Source organism: Mandrillus leucophaeus, unplaced genomic scaffold (genome assembly GCF_000951045.1).
Source record: "Mandrillus leucophaeus isolate KB7577 unplaced genomic scaffold, Mleu.le_1.0 Scaffold389, whole genome shotgun sequence".
NCBI lineage: Eukaryota > Metazoa > Chordata > Mammalia > Primates > Cercopithecidae > Mandrillus > Mandrillus leucophaeus.
In genome coordinates this window covers 1,967,838-1,983,896 of record NW_012104131.1, presented here as the reverse complement: position 1 = coordinate 1,983,896, position 16,059 = coordinate 1,967,838, and the positions used below count along the sequence as shown (strand labels likewise).

The 16,059-nt window shown below is 36.2% G+C and overlaps 1 protein-coding gene across 3 annotated transcripts in view; it reads left to right on the top strand.

The window, feature by feature from the left end:
* Positions 1 to 16,059, top strand: part of SCN2A (sodium channel, voltage gated, type II alpha subunit) — a 177,433-nt gene that overhangs the window by 123,482 nt on the left and 37,892 nt on the right. For all 3 annotated transcript variants that reach the window (XM_011990992.1, XM_011990993.1, XM_011990991.1), the window contains exons 15-17: positions 3,327 to 3,500; positions 5,810 to 6,166; positions 13,959 to 14,438. In XM_011990992.1, coding sequence (XP_011846382.1) covers positions 3,327 to 3,500; positions 5,810 to 6,166; positions 13,959 to 14,438 — 1,011 coding nt within the window. The remainder of the gene's footprint in view (positions 1 to 3,326; positions 3,501 to 5,809; positions 6,167 to 13,958; positions 14,439 to 16,059) is intronic.

Sequence of the window (16,059 nt, the reverse complement as noted above, 5' to 3'; positions counted from 1 at the left end):
AGCAAAAGAAACTACCATCAGAGTGAACAGGCAACCTACAGAATGGGAGAAAATTTTTGCAATCTACCCATCTGACAAAGGGCTAATATGCAGAACCTACAAAGAATTTAAAGATATTTACAAGAAAAAATCAAACCCCATCAAAAAGTGGGCAAAGGATATGAACAGACACTTCTCAAAAGAAGACATTTATGCAGCTAACAGACACGAAAAAATGCTCATCATCACTGGTCATCAGAGAAATGCAAATCAAAACCACAATGAGATAGCATTTCACACCAGTTAGAATGGCGATCATTTAAAAGTCAGGAAACAACAGGTGCTGGAGAGTATGTGGAGAAATAGGAACGCTTTTACACTGTTGGTGGGAATGTAAACTAGTTCAACCATTGTGGGAGACAGTGTGGCAATTCCTCAAGGATCTAGAACTAGAAATACCATTTGACCCAGCCATCCCATTACTGGGCATATTACGCAAAGGATTAAAAATCATGCTGGCATAAAGACACATGCACATGTATGTTTATTGCAGCACCATTCACAATAGCAAAGACTTGGAACCAAATGTCCATCAATGACAGACTGGATTAAGAAAATGTGGCACATGGCCAGGCGCGGTGGCTCAGGTCTGTAATCCCAGCACTTTGAGAGGTCGAGACAGGCGGATCACGAGGTCAGGAGATCGAGACCATCCTGGCTAACAAGGTGAAACCCCGTCTCTACTAAAAAATACAAAAAACTAGCCGGGCGAGGTGGCAGGCGCCTGTAGTCCCAGCTACTCGGGAGGCTGAGGCAGGAGAATGGCATGAACCCGAGAGGAGGAGCTTGCAGTGAGCTGAGATCCAGCCACTGTACTCCAGCCTGGGTGACAGAGCAAGACTCAGTCTCCAAAAAAAAACAAAAAAGAAAAAAAAAGAAAACGTGGCACATCTCTCCTTGCTCTCTCTCTTGCTTCCTCTTTCACCATGTGGTATGCCTCCTCCCCCTCTTCCTTCCACCCTGATTGGAAACACTGCACTCCAGCCTGGGGGACAGAGTGAGAAAAAAAAAAAAAAAAGAAAAAAAAAGAAAACGTGGCACATATACACCATGGAATACTATGCAATTATAAAAAAGGATGAGTTCATGTCTTTTGTAGGGACACGTATGAAGCTGGAAACTATCATTCTAAGCAAACTATCAGAAGGACAGAAAACTAAACACTGCATGTTCTCACTCATAGGTGGGAATTGAACAATGAGAACACTCGGACACAGGGTGGGGAATATCACACGCCAGGGCCTGTCATGCAGTGGGGGGAGGGGAGAAGGGATAGTAATAGGAGTTATACCTACTGTAAATGACGAGTTAATGGGTGCAGCACACCAACATGGCACATGTATACATATGCAGCAAACCTGCACGTTGTGCACACATACCCTAGAACTTAAAGAATAATAATAATAATAAATAAAAATGAAAATTAAAAAGCTAAAACAATAAAACATCTGAAATAAAACACAGGAGAACATCTTTGAGACCTTGGGGTAGGCAAAAATTTCTTGGGAAAGAGACAAAAAGTGTTATACATTACTTAAATGTCCATGAAATTTCAAACAATGGAGCCCTACTCAGTGAAAAAGAAAAAAGTCTAGTAATATACACATGGGTGAGTTTCAATTTGAAGTATTCAAGAGATGTTTGGAAAAGTCACTAAGACTGTCAGGTCTCTGAGGTGGCCACCTAGGTAAAGAGAGATTCCATTTACTGAGTTAGCAAATATCAGAAGAGAAGCAAAACTGTGGAGAAAAAGCAGTAAGGTGAATTTTTGACCTGTTGAATTTGAGATGCCTGGAAGACAGTCTTTCGAATGTAGGTATTGAATAGGCAGGTGGGTATGTGTTTCTAGAGATTAGGAGGTATGCTTGATCAGAAAAATAGATTTTGAAATGTAAACTATTATAAAAATGTAACTTGTTATAAAAGGAAAATTAAAGTAAGTGGGGTCTAGACAGAGAGAATTCTGAATAAATCCAGTATCGAATGATTTGTTAGAGGAAGAAAATCAGGTGAGTAGCATCCAGGGAGGTGTGGATCACAGGAGCCAAGGACAGAAAATATTTCAGTGAAGAAGGAACCAAAAACAATGCCCAAAATTTCTAAAAGGGCAAGCGAGCAAGATAATTGTTTAAAATTTTTCATTTGGATTTATTAGTGATGTCAGTCTTGTTGGTGAAGTTTGTTAAAGCCATTTGGTGGATCGTGGAGTAAGTTGAAGAACTGGAACTAGCGAGTGCAGACAAGTATGCAATCTTTGAAAGAAATCTGGCCATAAGGAAAGGATAGATGGTGGCAGATGGAAGGGGAAATAGAGTGCAAGGAGAGATTCTCTGATGATATTTTTAAGGAAGAGAAGGACTCGGTGTCTGTTACTTTCTATTTAAAAAAAAAAAAACCTTAAAAAAACAAAACTCAAAAAACAAAACAAAACAAAAAAAACAGGAAGTAGCTAGTAGTAGAAAAGTTGGTTAACTGAGAATGAATTCCTTGCAAAGTCCAAAGGAAAACACATAACACAATTTGAGAGATTAGCTCAAAACAGGGGCACTTCTTTCATTTTAACAAGAAGAGAAAGGCAAAGCACAGTTATGGTTGTAAATAGTCTGGTAGATAAAGGGAAACATAAAGTTCAGGCTGGCTGATTTTCATCACTTCTAAGAAGCTGAAGTACTGAGACTATGCTTCTCAGTTGCGAAGGCATAAGGAAAAATGGCTGAGGTTATGTGCAGAAGAGAGAGTTTGAAATAGTTGTAGATAATAGAAATGCAGAAAGGAAAATACTGCTTCCCTTTGGCCAGCAAAAGGACATTTTTTGTAAGAGTTCTTACTATCTGTAGAGCTAGCCGTGAGCATGTTTATTACAGCTTACATGACATCTCCTTAGCACCAGTCTCATCTGCAGGGCCAGGGGAGGGGACCAATCCATTGGGCTTGGTGATGGAAGCCTGCACTGTCAGGTAATCATTTGGTAAGTTTTTGGAGAGCTAGAAAGATCAGAGACAGAGACAAACAATTGATCACAATGAGCAAGTTGCACCTTTCATATGAAAATAATATTAATTTTATTGACTTAATCTATGTACTCTTTATCATTTGATAAACATTATATATGGTGAACAATTATTGATTTGAGTGCAAAGCATTTGTGGATACCAAGTTGTTGGACCTAAACCAATTTTTAAAAATCAGAATTTAATTTATATTTGTTGGGAGTAAATTAAGTTGCTCAATAATTATTTGTGTTTCAAGAGTATTTGCTCATATAATGAACTACACTTCTCATTTAGGTCTTCACGGGGATCTTCACAGCAGAAATGTTTCTGAAGATAATTGCCATGGATCCATATTATTACTTTCAAGAAGGCTGGAATATTTTTGATGGTTTTATTGTGAGCCTTAGTTTAATGGAACTTGGTCTGGCAAATGTGGAAGGATTGTCTGTTCTCCGATCATTCCGGCTGGTAAATTAACTGGGAGTGTTCATAAAATGTACTTTGTAACTAATTAGTCTTCATTCTCATCTAGTAATAATGGCAAGATTTCCCACCATTATAATATTATTTGAATACACTTCTAAAACAAATCGGATTGCCATACCACCAGATAGTAGTTGTTTCTTCATCATAGGTTTAATAAAGTTCACTTAAATGAATAGTCTACATTTCTCTTCTTAGTTATTGAATGGAAGACTAATAGAGAGGAGGAAAAAGGGAGTCACAGATAAACTCAAATCACAATTAAACAACACCATAGTCAAGTCTCAGTTATCTGAGGTTTGCGTAACTGTGTACAAAGCTTCCTTGGGACCTAGGATGAGCTCCCCTTTCTGCCAGAGACAAAGGAATTATGGAATTGTTCATTGCTCACCTTGTCCCTGTAGAGGAAAGAGTTAAGACAGGGTACAGTGTACAAAAGAGAAGGATAAGCAAACAGAGCTCCCCATATGACTGCTGCCACATCAGAAAATCACCAAATCCACTCTTTGAGAGAGTTAACTGTACTATATTTTGTTAATTTTAAAGAAAGTATCTTTCTTTGATCTTTTGTAAAAACTATTAGATTTTAAAATTCAGAGATAAAATATCACGTGACATATTTCCAGTGAAAGTTTGATATGTTTTATTATACTATTACTTTCAGTGGGCTCTAACTTTTGTGATTTATTTTCAAATAACACAGGCTGTACATGATTACTAAGGACATGTTCCTATTGATGATTTACCTTAATAGTGATTAGGCTGAAGCCTTTTTCATGAAATCTGTTTACAATTTCCCTTGCTGCTTTCAACGTTCAAATTTAAATTGTAATCCTTAGAACTATATTTCCTTCCCTAATCCTCAAAGGTAGTTATGAATCTAATTTGAAACTAGAAGGATGCAAAAAACAGAACAAAAATTTAAAATGATAAAACAAGTAATATGGGCAAGAACTTAAAAAAAGATTTAGTAAACCTTCATGAAAATGTGATGCAGTTAAGGGAAATAGGAAGCATAGTATCATTAGAATCTTACTTAGTGTGCCAGGCTCTTTTGCATAAATTATTCTCTGGAATAAATTAAATACTTTGGTGCATGTATTTACTCCTTTGGGTCACTCTGATGCCATTAAATAATGCACTACTCTCATCCTGACATTTACTGAAGCATCAGAAATAAAATGCTGCTACTGTTTAACCATAAATGGTACTTTAGTGAACTCTAAAGCTAATACAACCAATATGTCAAACACAATGAGAAAGACATTTACACACTACACTGAATTAAGCCTTTGAAGACAAAAAGATTAAAAAGAAGCTTAGCTTTTTACTTAAGTTTAAATACTTTTGTATTTGAATATAATACATGTTCAAAATATAGCCTAAAGTTACAGCAAGCTAAAAATATAGCTAGATTAAACCAATCAAAAGACAAAGAAATTAGCTGATTTCTGCTTCTACTTTGTGTAACTTAAGTGTTGATATTATTTTCACTTGTGCATTGCAGCATGATATTTAAAGTACACTGAAAACTATATCTGCTTTGGCCTTTTAAAAATAATGAGAGTTTCTGGCCGGGCGCGGTGGCTCAAGCCTGTAATCCCAGCACTTTGGGAGGCCGAGACGGGCGGATCACGAGGTCAGGAGATCGAGACCATCCTGGCTAACCCGGTGAAACCCCGTCTCTACTTTTAAAAAAAAAAAATAAAAAAAAATACAAAAAACTAGCCGGGCAAGGTGGCGGGCGCCTGTAGTCCCAGCTACTCGGGAGGCTGAGGCAGGAGAATGGCGTAAACCCAGGAGGCGGAGCTTGCAGTGAGCTGAGATCCGGCCACTGCCCTCCAGACTGGGCGACAGAGCGAGACTCCGTCTCAAAAAAACAAAACAAAACAAACAAACAAACAAAAAATAATGAGAGTTTCTACTTCTCTGAAACTGGATCTCTGCTAATTAACCACCATCAATCTTAAATATCTTAATTCCTTAAGGAGAAACAAAGGTGTATTTTACATATGCTTATGTAGGAAACTTGAAAATTTGGTGTATCTTGTTAAACTGCCAATTAAAAAAATATATAATTTAATTATTTCATTTACAGTGTGGACCATTTCAAAATGAAAAAGAGAACCCTCTATGATAGCAAGTCACTGCTATAGTTGTTAGTAATCGTTTGACAAATAAATAATTCATTACTCTATAATTGAGACAGTTACCTGTACATTTGCCCTGTTAATAAAATTACAGATATTTTTAGAAATGCAGGGCATTAATGCTGTTCTTGCTTTTATTTCCAGCTCCGAGTTTTCAAGTTGGCAAAGTCTTGGCCAACTCTAAATATGCTAATAAAGATCATTGGCAATTCTGTCGGGGCTCTAGGAAACCTCACCTTGGTGTTGGCCATCATCGTCTTCATTTTTGCTGTGGTCGGCATGCAGCTCTTTGGTAAGAGCTACAAAGAATGTGTCTGCAAGATTTCCAATGATTGTGAACTCCCACGCTGGCACATGCATGACTTCTTCCACTCCTTCCTGATCGTGTTCCGAGTGCTGTGTGGAGAGTGGATAGAGACCATGTGGGACTGTATGGAGGTCGCTGGCCAAACCATGTGCCTTACTGTCTTCATGATGGTCATGGTGATTGGAAATCTAGTGGTATGTAGCAAAAACATTTTCCTCATTTTCATTAAAAGATAATGTAACCATAAAAAAGTGTGTTCAACTGAAGAATATTTTGTATTTTTTAAATCAAGGCCATTTCCTATTGTCTATTACTCATGAGAGCCATGTATAGTTTAGACCATTGTAATCCACACAAACCCTTAAACTACCTTTTGAACCAGTTGTTCTTTCTCTCATTATCCTTCTTGCTACATGGAGAGAAACATTTCTGTTATTTATCTTTTAGTTCCTGTACTAAAGCATGGAAGTGTTACTTAGAACACTCATTTTATTTATAAGTACTAGCAATAACGCGTGAAAATGTTTCAGATGTGGTTTTCTACAAATTTAAAAATTAGTAACAATCTCAGTTTATTAAAAGCTCATGGGGTTTTTGGTGCCTAGAAACTATAGTATGAGCAAGTAACATTGACTCAAAAACATTAATTGTCATTTCTGCATAAAATTAACCATGCCCAACACCATATATATTTAGGATAGTTAGCTCTTCTTGTTGCATTGATCCCTTTACCATTATGTAATGTCTTTCTTTGTCTTTTTCTAATCTTTGTTGGTTTAAACTCTGTTTTATCAAAGACTAGGATTGCAAACCCTGCTTTTTTTTTTTTTACTTTCCATTTGCTTGGTAAATATTCCTCCATCCCTTTATTTTGCGCCTATGTGTGTCTTTGCATGTGAGATGGGTTAAAGCACATCTATGGGTTTTGACTCTTTATCCAATTTGCCAGTCTGTGTCTTTTAATTGGGGCATTTAGCCCATTTACACTTAAGGTTAATATTGTAATGTGTGAATTTGACCCGGTCATTATGATGCTAGCTGGTTATTTTGCTCATTAGTTGCTGTGGTTTCTTTATAGTGTTGATGATCTTAACAATTTGGTATGTTTTTGCAGTGGCCAGTCCTGGTTTTTCCTTTCCATGGTTAGTGCTTCCTTCAAGAGCTCTTATAAGGCAGGCCTGGTGGTAGCAAACTCTCTCAGCATTTGCTTGTCTGTAAATGATTTTATTTCTCCTTTATTTATGAAGCTTAGTTTGGCTGGATGTGAAATTCTGGGTTGAAAATTATTTTCTTTAAGAATGTTTAATATTGGCCCCAACTCTCTTCTGGCTTGTAGACTTTCTGCCTAGATCCACTGCTAGTCTGGTGGGCTTCCCTTTGTGGGTAACCTGACTTTTCTCTCTGGCTGCCCTTAACATTTTTTCCTTCATTTCAACCTTGATGAATCTGACAATTACATGTCTTGGGGTTGCTTTTCTTAAGGATTATCTTTGTGGTGTTCTCTGTATTTCCTGAATTTGAATGTTGGCCTGTCTTGCTAGGTTGGGGAAGTTCTCCTGGATAATATCCTGAAGAGTGTATTCCAACTTGGTTCCATTCTCCCCATCACTTTCAGGTACACCAATCAAGCTTAGGTTTGGTCTTTTCACATAGTCCCTTATTTCTTGGAGACTTTGTTCCTTTTCAATCTTTTTTCTTTTTTCTTGTCTTCATGCGTTACAAAAATTAGCTCAAGATGGATTAAAGACTTAAATGTTAGACCTAGAAGAAAACCTAGGCAATACCATTCAGGACATAGGCATGGGCAAAGACTTCATGACTAAAACACCAAAAGCAATAGCAACAAAAGCCAAAATTGACAAATGGGATCTAATTAAACTAAAGAGCTTCTGCATAGCAAAAGAAACTATCAACAGACTGAATAGGCAACCTACAGAATGGGAGAAAATTTTTGCAATCTATTTATCTGATATCCAGAATCTACAAGGAACTTAAGTTTACAAGAAAAAAACAACCCCATCAAAAAGTCGGCAATGGATATGAACAGACACTTCTCAGAAGAAGACATTTATGTGGCCAAAAAAATGCGAAAAAAAGCTCATCATCACTGATCATTAGGGAAATGCAAATCAAAACCACAATGAGATACCATCTCATGCCAGTTAGAATGGTGATCATTAAAAAGTCAAGAAACAACAGATGCTGGGGAGATTGTGGAGAAATAGGAACACTTTAACAGTGTTGGTGGGAGTGTAAATTAGTTCAACCATTGTGGAAGACAGTGTGGCAATTCCTCAAGGATCTAGAACCAGAAATATCATTTGATCCAGGAATCTCATTACTGGGTATACACCCTAAGGATTATAAATCATTCTACTATAAAGATGCATGCACATGTATGCTTATTGCAGCACTATTCATGATAGCAAAGATTTGGAACCAACCCAAATGCCCATCAATGATAGACTGGATAAACAAAATGTGACACATACACACCGTGAAATACTATGCAGCCATAAAAAAGAATGAGTTCATGTCCTTTGCAGGGACATGGATAAAGCTGAAAACCATCATTCTCAGCAAACTAACACAGGAACAGAACCAAACACCATGCGTTCTCACTCATAAGTGGGAGTTGAACAATGAGAACACATGGACACAGGGAGGAGAACATCACACACTGAGACCTGTCGGGGGTTGGGGGGCTAGGGGAGGGAGAGCATTAGGAGAAATACCTAATGGAAATTACGGGTTGATGGGTGCAGCAAACCACCATGGCAAGTGTGTACGTATGTAACAAATCTGCATGTTCTGCACATGTATCCCAGAACTTAAAGTATAATAATAATTTTTAAAAAATTAACCATGCCCAACACCAGTGTCCTGAATCGTGAACGCATGGAGAAGATGAGAAGGCATGGAAAGATAAATATAACAAAGTGATATAGCATGTACTCAAATAGAATTAAAAATAGGAAGTAACTAATATGTGTTCAAAAATATGAAAACAAAGTGCCATATGCCAAGTTTACAAAATGGGAACCTTGCTTTACAATAGGAAGGTTGATCAAGGAAGTCTTTGTCAAAGAGTTTGGACCTAAAATATATTTAACTGAGATGTAAAATTTAGCTTGGTAGGAAGAAAGATCATCCCAAACAAGGAAACAAGGTACCTGGTGACTGAGGACAGAGGACAGGAGACTCTGAAAAGTATCAGGCTCTTATGCTTTAAATATGAAGTAATTACACTGAGTTGCTTAATTAGAACCCAAACCAATGGAATAGAAAAATGACTACTACAACAAGTAATTTAATGTATATACTGTTGCCAGGCTCAGTGGCTCACGCCTGTAATCCCAGCACTTTGGGAGACTGAAGTGGGCAGTTCACTTGAGGACAGGAGTTCGAGACCAGCCTGACCAACATGGCAAAACCCCGTCTCTACTAGAAATACAAAAATTAGCCAGGTGTGATGATGCACACCTGTAATCCCAGCTACTTGGGAAGCTGAGGCACGAGAATTACTTGAGCCTGAGAGGCAGAGTTTGCAGTGAGCCGAGATTGTGCCACCATATTCCAACCTGGGTGAAAGAGCGAGACTTTGTTGCAAAAAAAAAAAAAAAGGAAAAAAAGCATATACTCTTTAGACATGATTTCCTTTCATATAAAAGTAACCTCAAGTCCCCAAAGATAGAGAAAGGGGAAGGGAAAAAGGCAAAGTATTATTTTATTTTTATTCATTACCAGATTTCAGCCTCTGCAGCATTACTTTTGATGATTCTGATCTACTTTCAAAGTAACAAGAAACATGAACAGTGTACAATCTAGAATTATAAACAGTGACTTAAAACAATAAACACTGATTATTTCACAGTTTCTGTGGGTCAGGATTTTGGGAATAAGTTAGCTGAGTGGTTCTGGTTCAGGGTCAATCACAAAGTTGCTGTCAAGATGTTAGCTGAGGTTACAGTTTTCTTGACTGGGGCTGGAGGATTAGCTTCTAAGAAGGCTCAATCTCATGGTTATTGGAAGGAGGTTTCAGTTCCTTTTTGGCGATTAGTTGAAGGTCTGATTTTTTCTCTACAGGACCTTTCCCATATGATTGTTGAGTATCCTTATGATATGGCAGGTGGCTTCTTCCAGGGAAGGTGATGTAAGAGAGAAGGCAAGGAGAAAATCCTCTTTATATTCTACTCTTGAAAGTCACTCTTCACCACTTCTCCCATATTGTATTCATTAGAAGCTAGTCACTAAGAAGAGCTCAAGCTACTATAATCCCCAAGCAACTTTAAAATGTTTGCTTTCAGAAAAGTGTAAGATCACATAGAACAGAAAGTATCATAGGGTTACATAGAACAGAAACAAAGAAAAGATAATATAATTATGTTATAGATTTGATTTCATTTTCTCTGTATGTATATTTGGTACATGTTGGAAGAAGAAAAGAAAAGGCAGAGAAAATAATCCTTTATGACAACAATGATTGATCAGACAGCAATGGGGAATTCAGAAAGAAAGTTTGGGACCAGATTGGGTAGAATTTAACTTATGAAAAGGCTGACTGTGCATAATAAAATGTATTTTCCTTTAGGCAATTCAAAGCTACAGATGGTTTTTTATCAAGAAAGTGACAATGCACCAGTGATATTTTTTTGGAAATGTATGTAGCAGGAGAACGCAGAGTAGTTTTAAAAGAGGATAAAACTCAGCCTACCACATGTTGTCTATTAGTTTACTGAAATTAACATACCTCTCTAATGTATAATTGTACAGAGAATTCAAGTTGAAAAGAGAATTTCAGGAAATACCGAGTATCTATATTTATGGATGAAATTAGTATTAATTTAGATTGTGATATGTGCATAAAAAGATATCATTTATAAAAGAATCATTTCCATCTACTGGTGTAAATTTAATTTTTGTTCTTTTAAGAGAGAAAAATTTTCTTTTTGACTGTCAGTTAAAACAATTTCTTCCTCTTGTGATAACCTAGATATGTTTCTGGAGTAGCTGAGGTAGTAATATCTATCATGTTTACCACTATTAAGGAAATATGCTTATATAACATTTGCTTAAGACTGAATCAACTTGATGTACTCACTCCTTACTACAATTCTTCCTTCCTATTCTCACTGGAAAAAGGGGAAAGGTATCCCAAAGGCAAGCTGGCATACCTTCATCTTAACATACGTGAACTATCAGATGGGGCTCCACCCAGATAGAAGTGGTAGTCACAGTACATGTGACTGCCAGTCTAGTCTACAGACAAGACAGAGCTGGGACCACTAACTACTGTTTCCCAGACCAGGATTTTTATGAGCCATTCTTAGTTTCCACACACGATGGCGAGAGACCCTTCAAAGGTTGAAGATAGGTGTTGCAGAAAGAGAATGTGACTTTCTGAAAACTGATAGTTCTAGAAGTAGAAAATAAAACCTCTCTCCCTAAGAGAAGGTGAGATAATAGCACACAGGAGGGGTGTGAAGGTTTTGGCTTCCTCTCACGAGTTGGGAATCAGGATGGAGAAACAATTAAAATATGTAATAGATTTCAGTTTTGAATTCAAAATGGTAATTATGGTAACATTTCCATTCCAAGAGGCTAATTTGAGACACATGAAAGAGTTGATTTCATTTAGTGAGCTAGCACATTTGTGAAACAGGATTCAGGATTTCCGTCCCCAAGTGAGTTTGCTGAACTCTGTTTTCTTAAATTGTCATGGATCACACCAAACACCTGTGCCAGTTGTTATGCACATACCCTTCAGTAACAAAGGAAGTCTAGAAAAAGAGATTAACTTGACTCACACAAATATTCTAGGAAAATAAAGTAAATAGAAAGATAATGCTGTGGAGGATAAGTTGGATAATAGTAACAGTGATAACAGCTAAACTTTCTCAAAGGTTCACTATGTGCCAGGAACTGCGCTGAATGCCACATGAATTCTATCATTGAATCCTTACAACAACCTTGTAAGCTGAGCTCTAGAAAAAAGATTACATTTATTTTATAGATGAGGATACTGAGATTGAGATTGGTTATGCTACTTAGTAGGTAACAGAAAATAGATTCTTACATAGCACTCGAATTCTAAAATACGTGCTCCTCTATGTCAAGTAATCTGTAGAACTAAGATAAACATGCTGATGAAAGTTAGTGTCTAGTGGGTATTAATAAACACAGTTTCAACACTGTGTCACCATGTGCAGATTGGCTGCTTTAAAAAAAAACAGTTGATAGAAAAATGAGAATATAGCAAGAGTGTAGAATCCTTTTTATTGAAGTTTTACTTAAAAAGTTTCGTAAGATTCTACTTTTATACTACAGGTTGAGCATCCCTAATCGGAAAATTTGAAATCCAAAATGCTCCAAAGTTCAAAGCTTTTGAGCACCAACATGATATTACAAGAGGAAAATTCTACACCTGGCCTCTTGTGATGAATCGCAGTTAAACCACAGTCAAAATGTTGTTTCCTAAACAAAATTATTAAAAATATTATATAAAATTACCTTCAGGCTATGTGTGTAAGATGTGTATGAAACTTAAATGAATTTTATGTTTACACATGTGTCTCATTCTCAAGATATGTCATTACGTACACGCAAATATTTTAAAATTTAAAATCCAAAACACTTCTGGTCCCGAGCATTTCAAATAAGGGATATGCAATTTGTATTTACTTCGTGCATTTGCCCCCCTTTACTGCTATATCCTTCTTTTGTTCTGTATGTTCTGTATGCTTAAATATCAGGGATTCATTGATATTATCAATAAAATCCAGAAAAAATATTATATGACTCAGTCTTGTATCCCTGAGAAAGTCTGATTTCTTCGTAAGTTCTCCTGTTTTTTTTTTTTCCCACAGTAGTGGGTTTAATGTCACGAATCTTTTCACTCATTCATATTGGTGAAGCCTATTTTTAAAGACCCAATTTGCAGACTGATTATTGTCCTTATTCATGGCAATACTTCAACTCCACAATCTTTAATTCAACAATAACATCATAATTATTGTATAATAACCATTTTATAGTAGTTCCTACTATTGTATAATTATAGTAGCCATAATTGTCTTAATAAAAATTGGGACTTTTCATCCAGCAATAAATACATTTTTGTCTGATTTGTCCAGTTATCTAGGTACAGAAAATGGTACAAAGGCACAAAAATAAAATCATATTTAAATATATTGGGATAATTGTTGATTTTAGGAATAAATTATCAGTGTTTCAGGAAATCCAAATTACATAGTCAAAATAGCATCTGTATTAGGCCATTCTTGCATTGCTACAGATAAATACCTGAGACTGGGTAATTTATAAAGAAAAAAGATTTAATTAGCTCATGGTTCTGCAGGGAGCATGTTACTGGCCCCTGCTTGGCTTCTGGTGAAGTCTCACAGAGTTTTCAATCATGTCAGAAGGCAAATTGGAGCAGGCATTTCACATGACGAAAGCAGGAACAAGCAAGAGAGAGCGTGGGGAGGAGGCACTACAAACGTTTAAATAACAACATCTCATGAGAACTCACATGCACACAGCACCAAGGCATGAGGGATCTGCCCCCGTGATCCAAACACCTCCCACCAGGTCCCACGTCTAGTGCTGGGGATTACACTTCCACATGAGATTTGGGAGGGGACAAATGTCCAAAATGTATCAGCATCCCAAATAAAAGGGTTTTTTTTTTCACTATACAATTGTCTATATTTATCTTTTGGAACCGAGTTTAATATAAATGTTTCATTTAGCAATGATTTCATTATTTTCTGCAATGACTAAAAAGCAAATAGTGATAATAGTATTATTTTATGTTGACCAAGTATTTTTTATTTCATTCACTTTTTTGCAGAATTTTTATCATGAATTAGCAGAAATACGTATTAGAATAAAATAAGGTGTCAAGAACAATTTTAGAAAACTAATTGTTGAAAGCAATTGAAGCAAAAGAATGTTTTCATCACCTGTTTTCCTACTGTGTTTCAGGTTCTGAACCTCTTCTTGGCCTTGCTTTTGAGTTCCTTCAGTTCTGACAATCTGGCTGCCACTGATGATGATAACGAAATGAATAATCTCCAGATTGCTGTGGGAAGGATGCAGAAAGGAATCGATTTTGTTAAAAGAAAAATACGTGAATTTATTCAGAAAGCCTTTGTTAGGAAACAGAAAGCTTTAGATGAAATTAAACCTCTTGAAGATCTAAATAATAAAAAAGACAGCTGTATTTCCAACCATACCACCATAGAAATAGGCAAAGACCTCAATTATCTCAAAGACGGAAATGGAACTACTAGTGGCATAGGCAGCAGTGTAGAAAAATATGTCGTGGATGAAAGTGATTACATGTCATTTATAAACAACCCTAGCCTCACTGTGACGGTACCAATTGCTGTTGGAGAATCTGATTTTGAAAATTTAAATACTGAAGAATTCAGCAGCGAGTCAGATATGGAGGAAAGCAAAGAGGTAAAAATGTTTAAATAAGGAGATATTTTGGTGTTATATATTTCGGTTGTTTAAAATTATCAGGTATTTTTAAATTGTATGTTTCCTTCCTGTTAAGAAAATAGAAAATATCTGTCCAGCAATACATTTTCCATGGCAAAATTGGTAATAAATAAATTAGTGATAGATTAAAATAGAGCTAGATAAACAATATGCTGACTCATATTTCAAATACTCACATTTTGAATTCTTGATAGTATTCTTGATATGAATTTTTCAGTATTTAAAAATAATTTTAAATTTCTGAAAATGCCTCCATTTCTCCACTTTCTTCCTTATAATTTGGCCACAACAGTGGTTTTTGTATGTACTGGAAAAATACCTGATGAGAGGGTAATTACAATTCTCATCTTGTTATGTTCTTAGTTCTTATGAAATGCTTCATAAAATAGTATTGTATTTAGTTTGCACAGACATATTTACTCAAGGAAGATCTAATTGGGATCTTGGCTTGATATTTATATACAGTTTATCCTTCCCGAAGTCAGTCATTTTTTTGAAGAGAAGGTATTGATGAGGAATCACACTAAAAACATATTTAACCCTGCTGAGCTCAGTGTTCGCCATTTAAAGAAACAAAAATCTTTCATACATTATAGAATGTAAAATTCTGAATTTACCAACTCAGTAAGTCCTGGTACCTTAATGTATTCTTTGATTTACAAGAAAGGTATGAGCAACAGAATATATTTTTTGTTTTGTTTGTTATTAACCTCTAGCTCAACAAGTACAGAGTTGGAGGTAAAGAGAGGAATTTAAAACCTTAATATTTAATTGCTTATGCAAAAATGAAGACAAGATTTCCAGTGATTAAAGCTTGCACTAACAAACAAAAATAACAAGGAAAAACAAAGATTTGTTCCTTCCTCATACGAATTGTTTGGCAAGGAAGATAAAAGTTTCTACTCCTGATGTTGGGAAAGAAAGAATGATGACATAGGAGAGTTTGGGCACTGAAAGGTAAAATTTAGGTAGCACAACATGGTCGTGATAATTAACAATCAGGTAAAATTATGAGGAAAAATATAATTATAAAAAAAAGAACAAAGGTGGGTGGATCACGAGGTCAGGTGTTCGAGACCAGTGAGGCCAACATGGTGAAACTCTGTCTCTGCTAAAGATTCAAAAAATTAGCCAGGTGTGGTGGCATGCACCTGTAAGCCCAGCTACTCAGGAGGCTGAGGCAGGAGAATCGCTTGAACTCAGGAGGCAGAGTTGCAGTGAGCCGAAATTATGCCATTGCACTCCAGCCTAGGTGACAGGATGAGACTCTGCCTCAAAAAAAAAAAAAAAAAAAAAAAAGAACTAGATATATCAGACAGTGTTTCTGTATTTATTTGATAAAATTACTAAAGAGTATGCTATTTTCTGCTTTTTCTTGTTTGTAAGTTCGGTAGTATTGCTGTTAGTGATTAGGTAGAGGTAGATGTTTAATGGGAAATTCAGACAATGTTTGAATGTAGGAAGGTATAAATAACAGGGACATAGCTATTAGTTTCACAAAAAATAACTGATGAGATTCAAGGGAAAAGTAATAAAACCTTCTATCCTGGGGCAAAGAATTACTTTAATTAGTTGAACT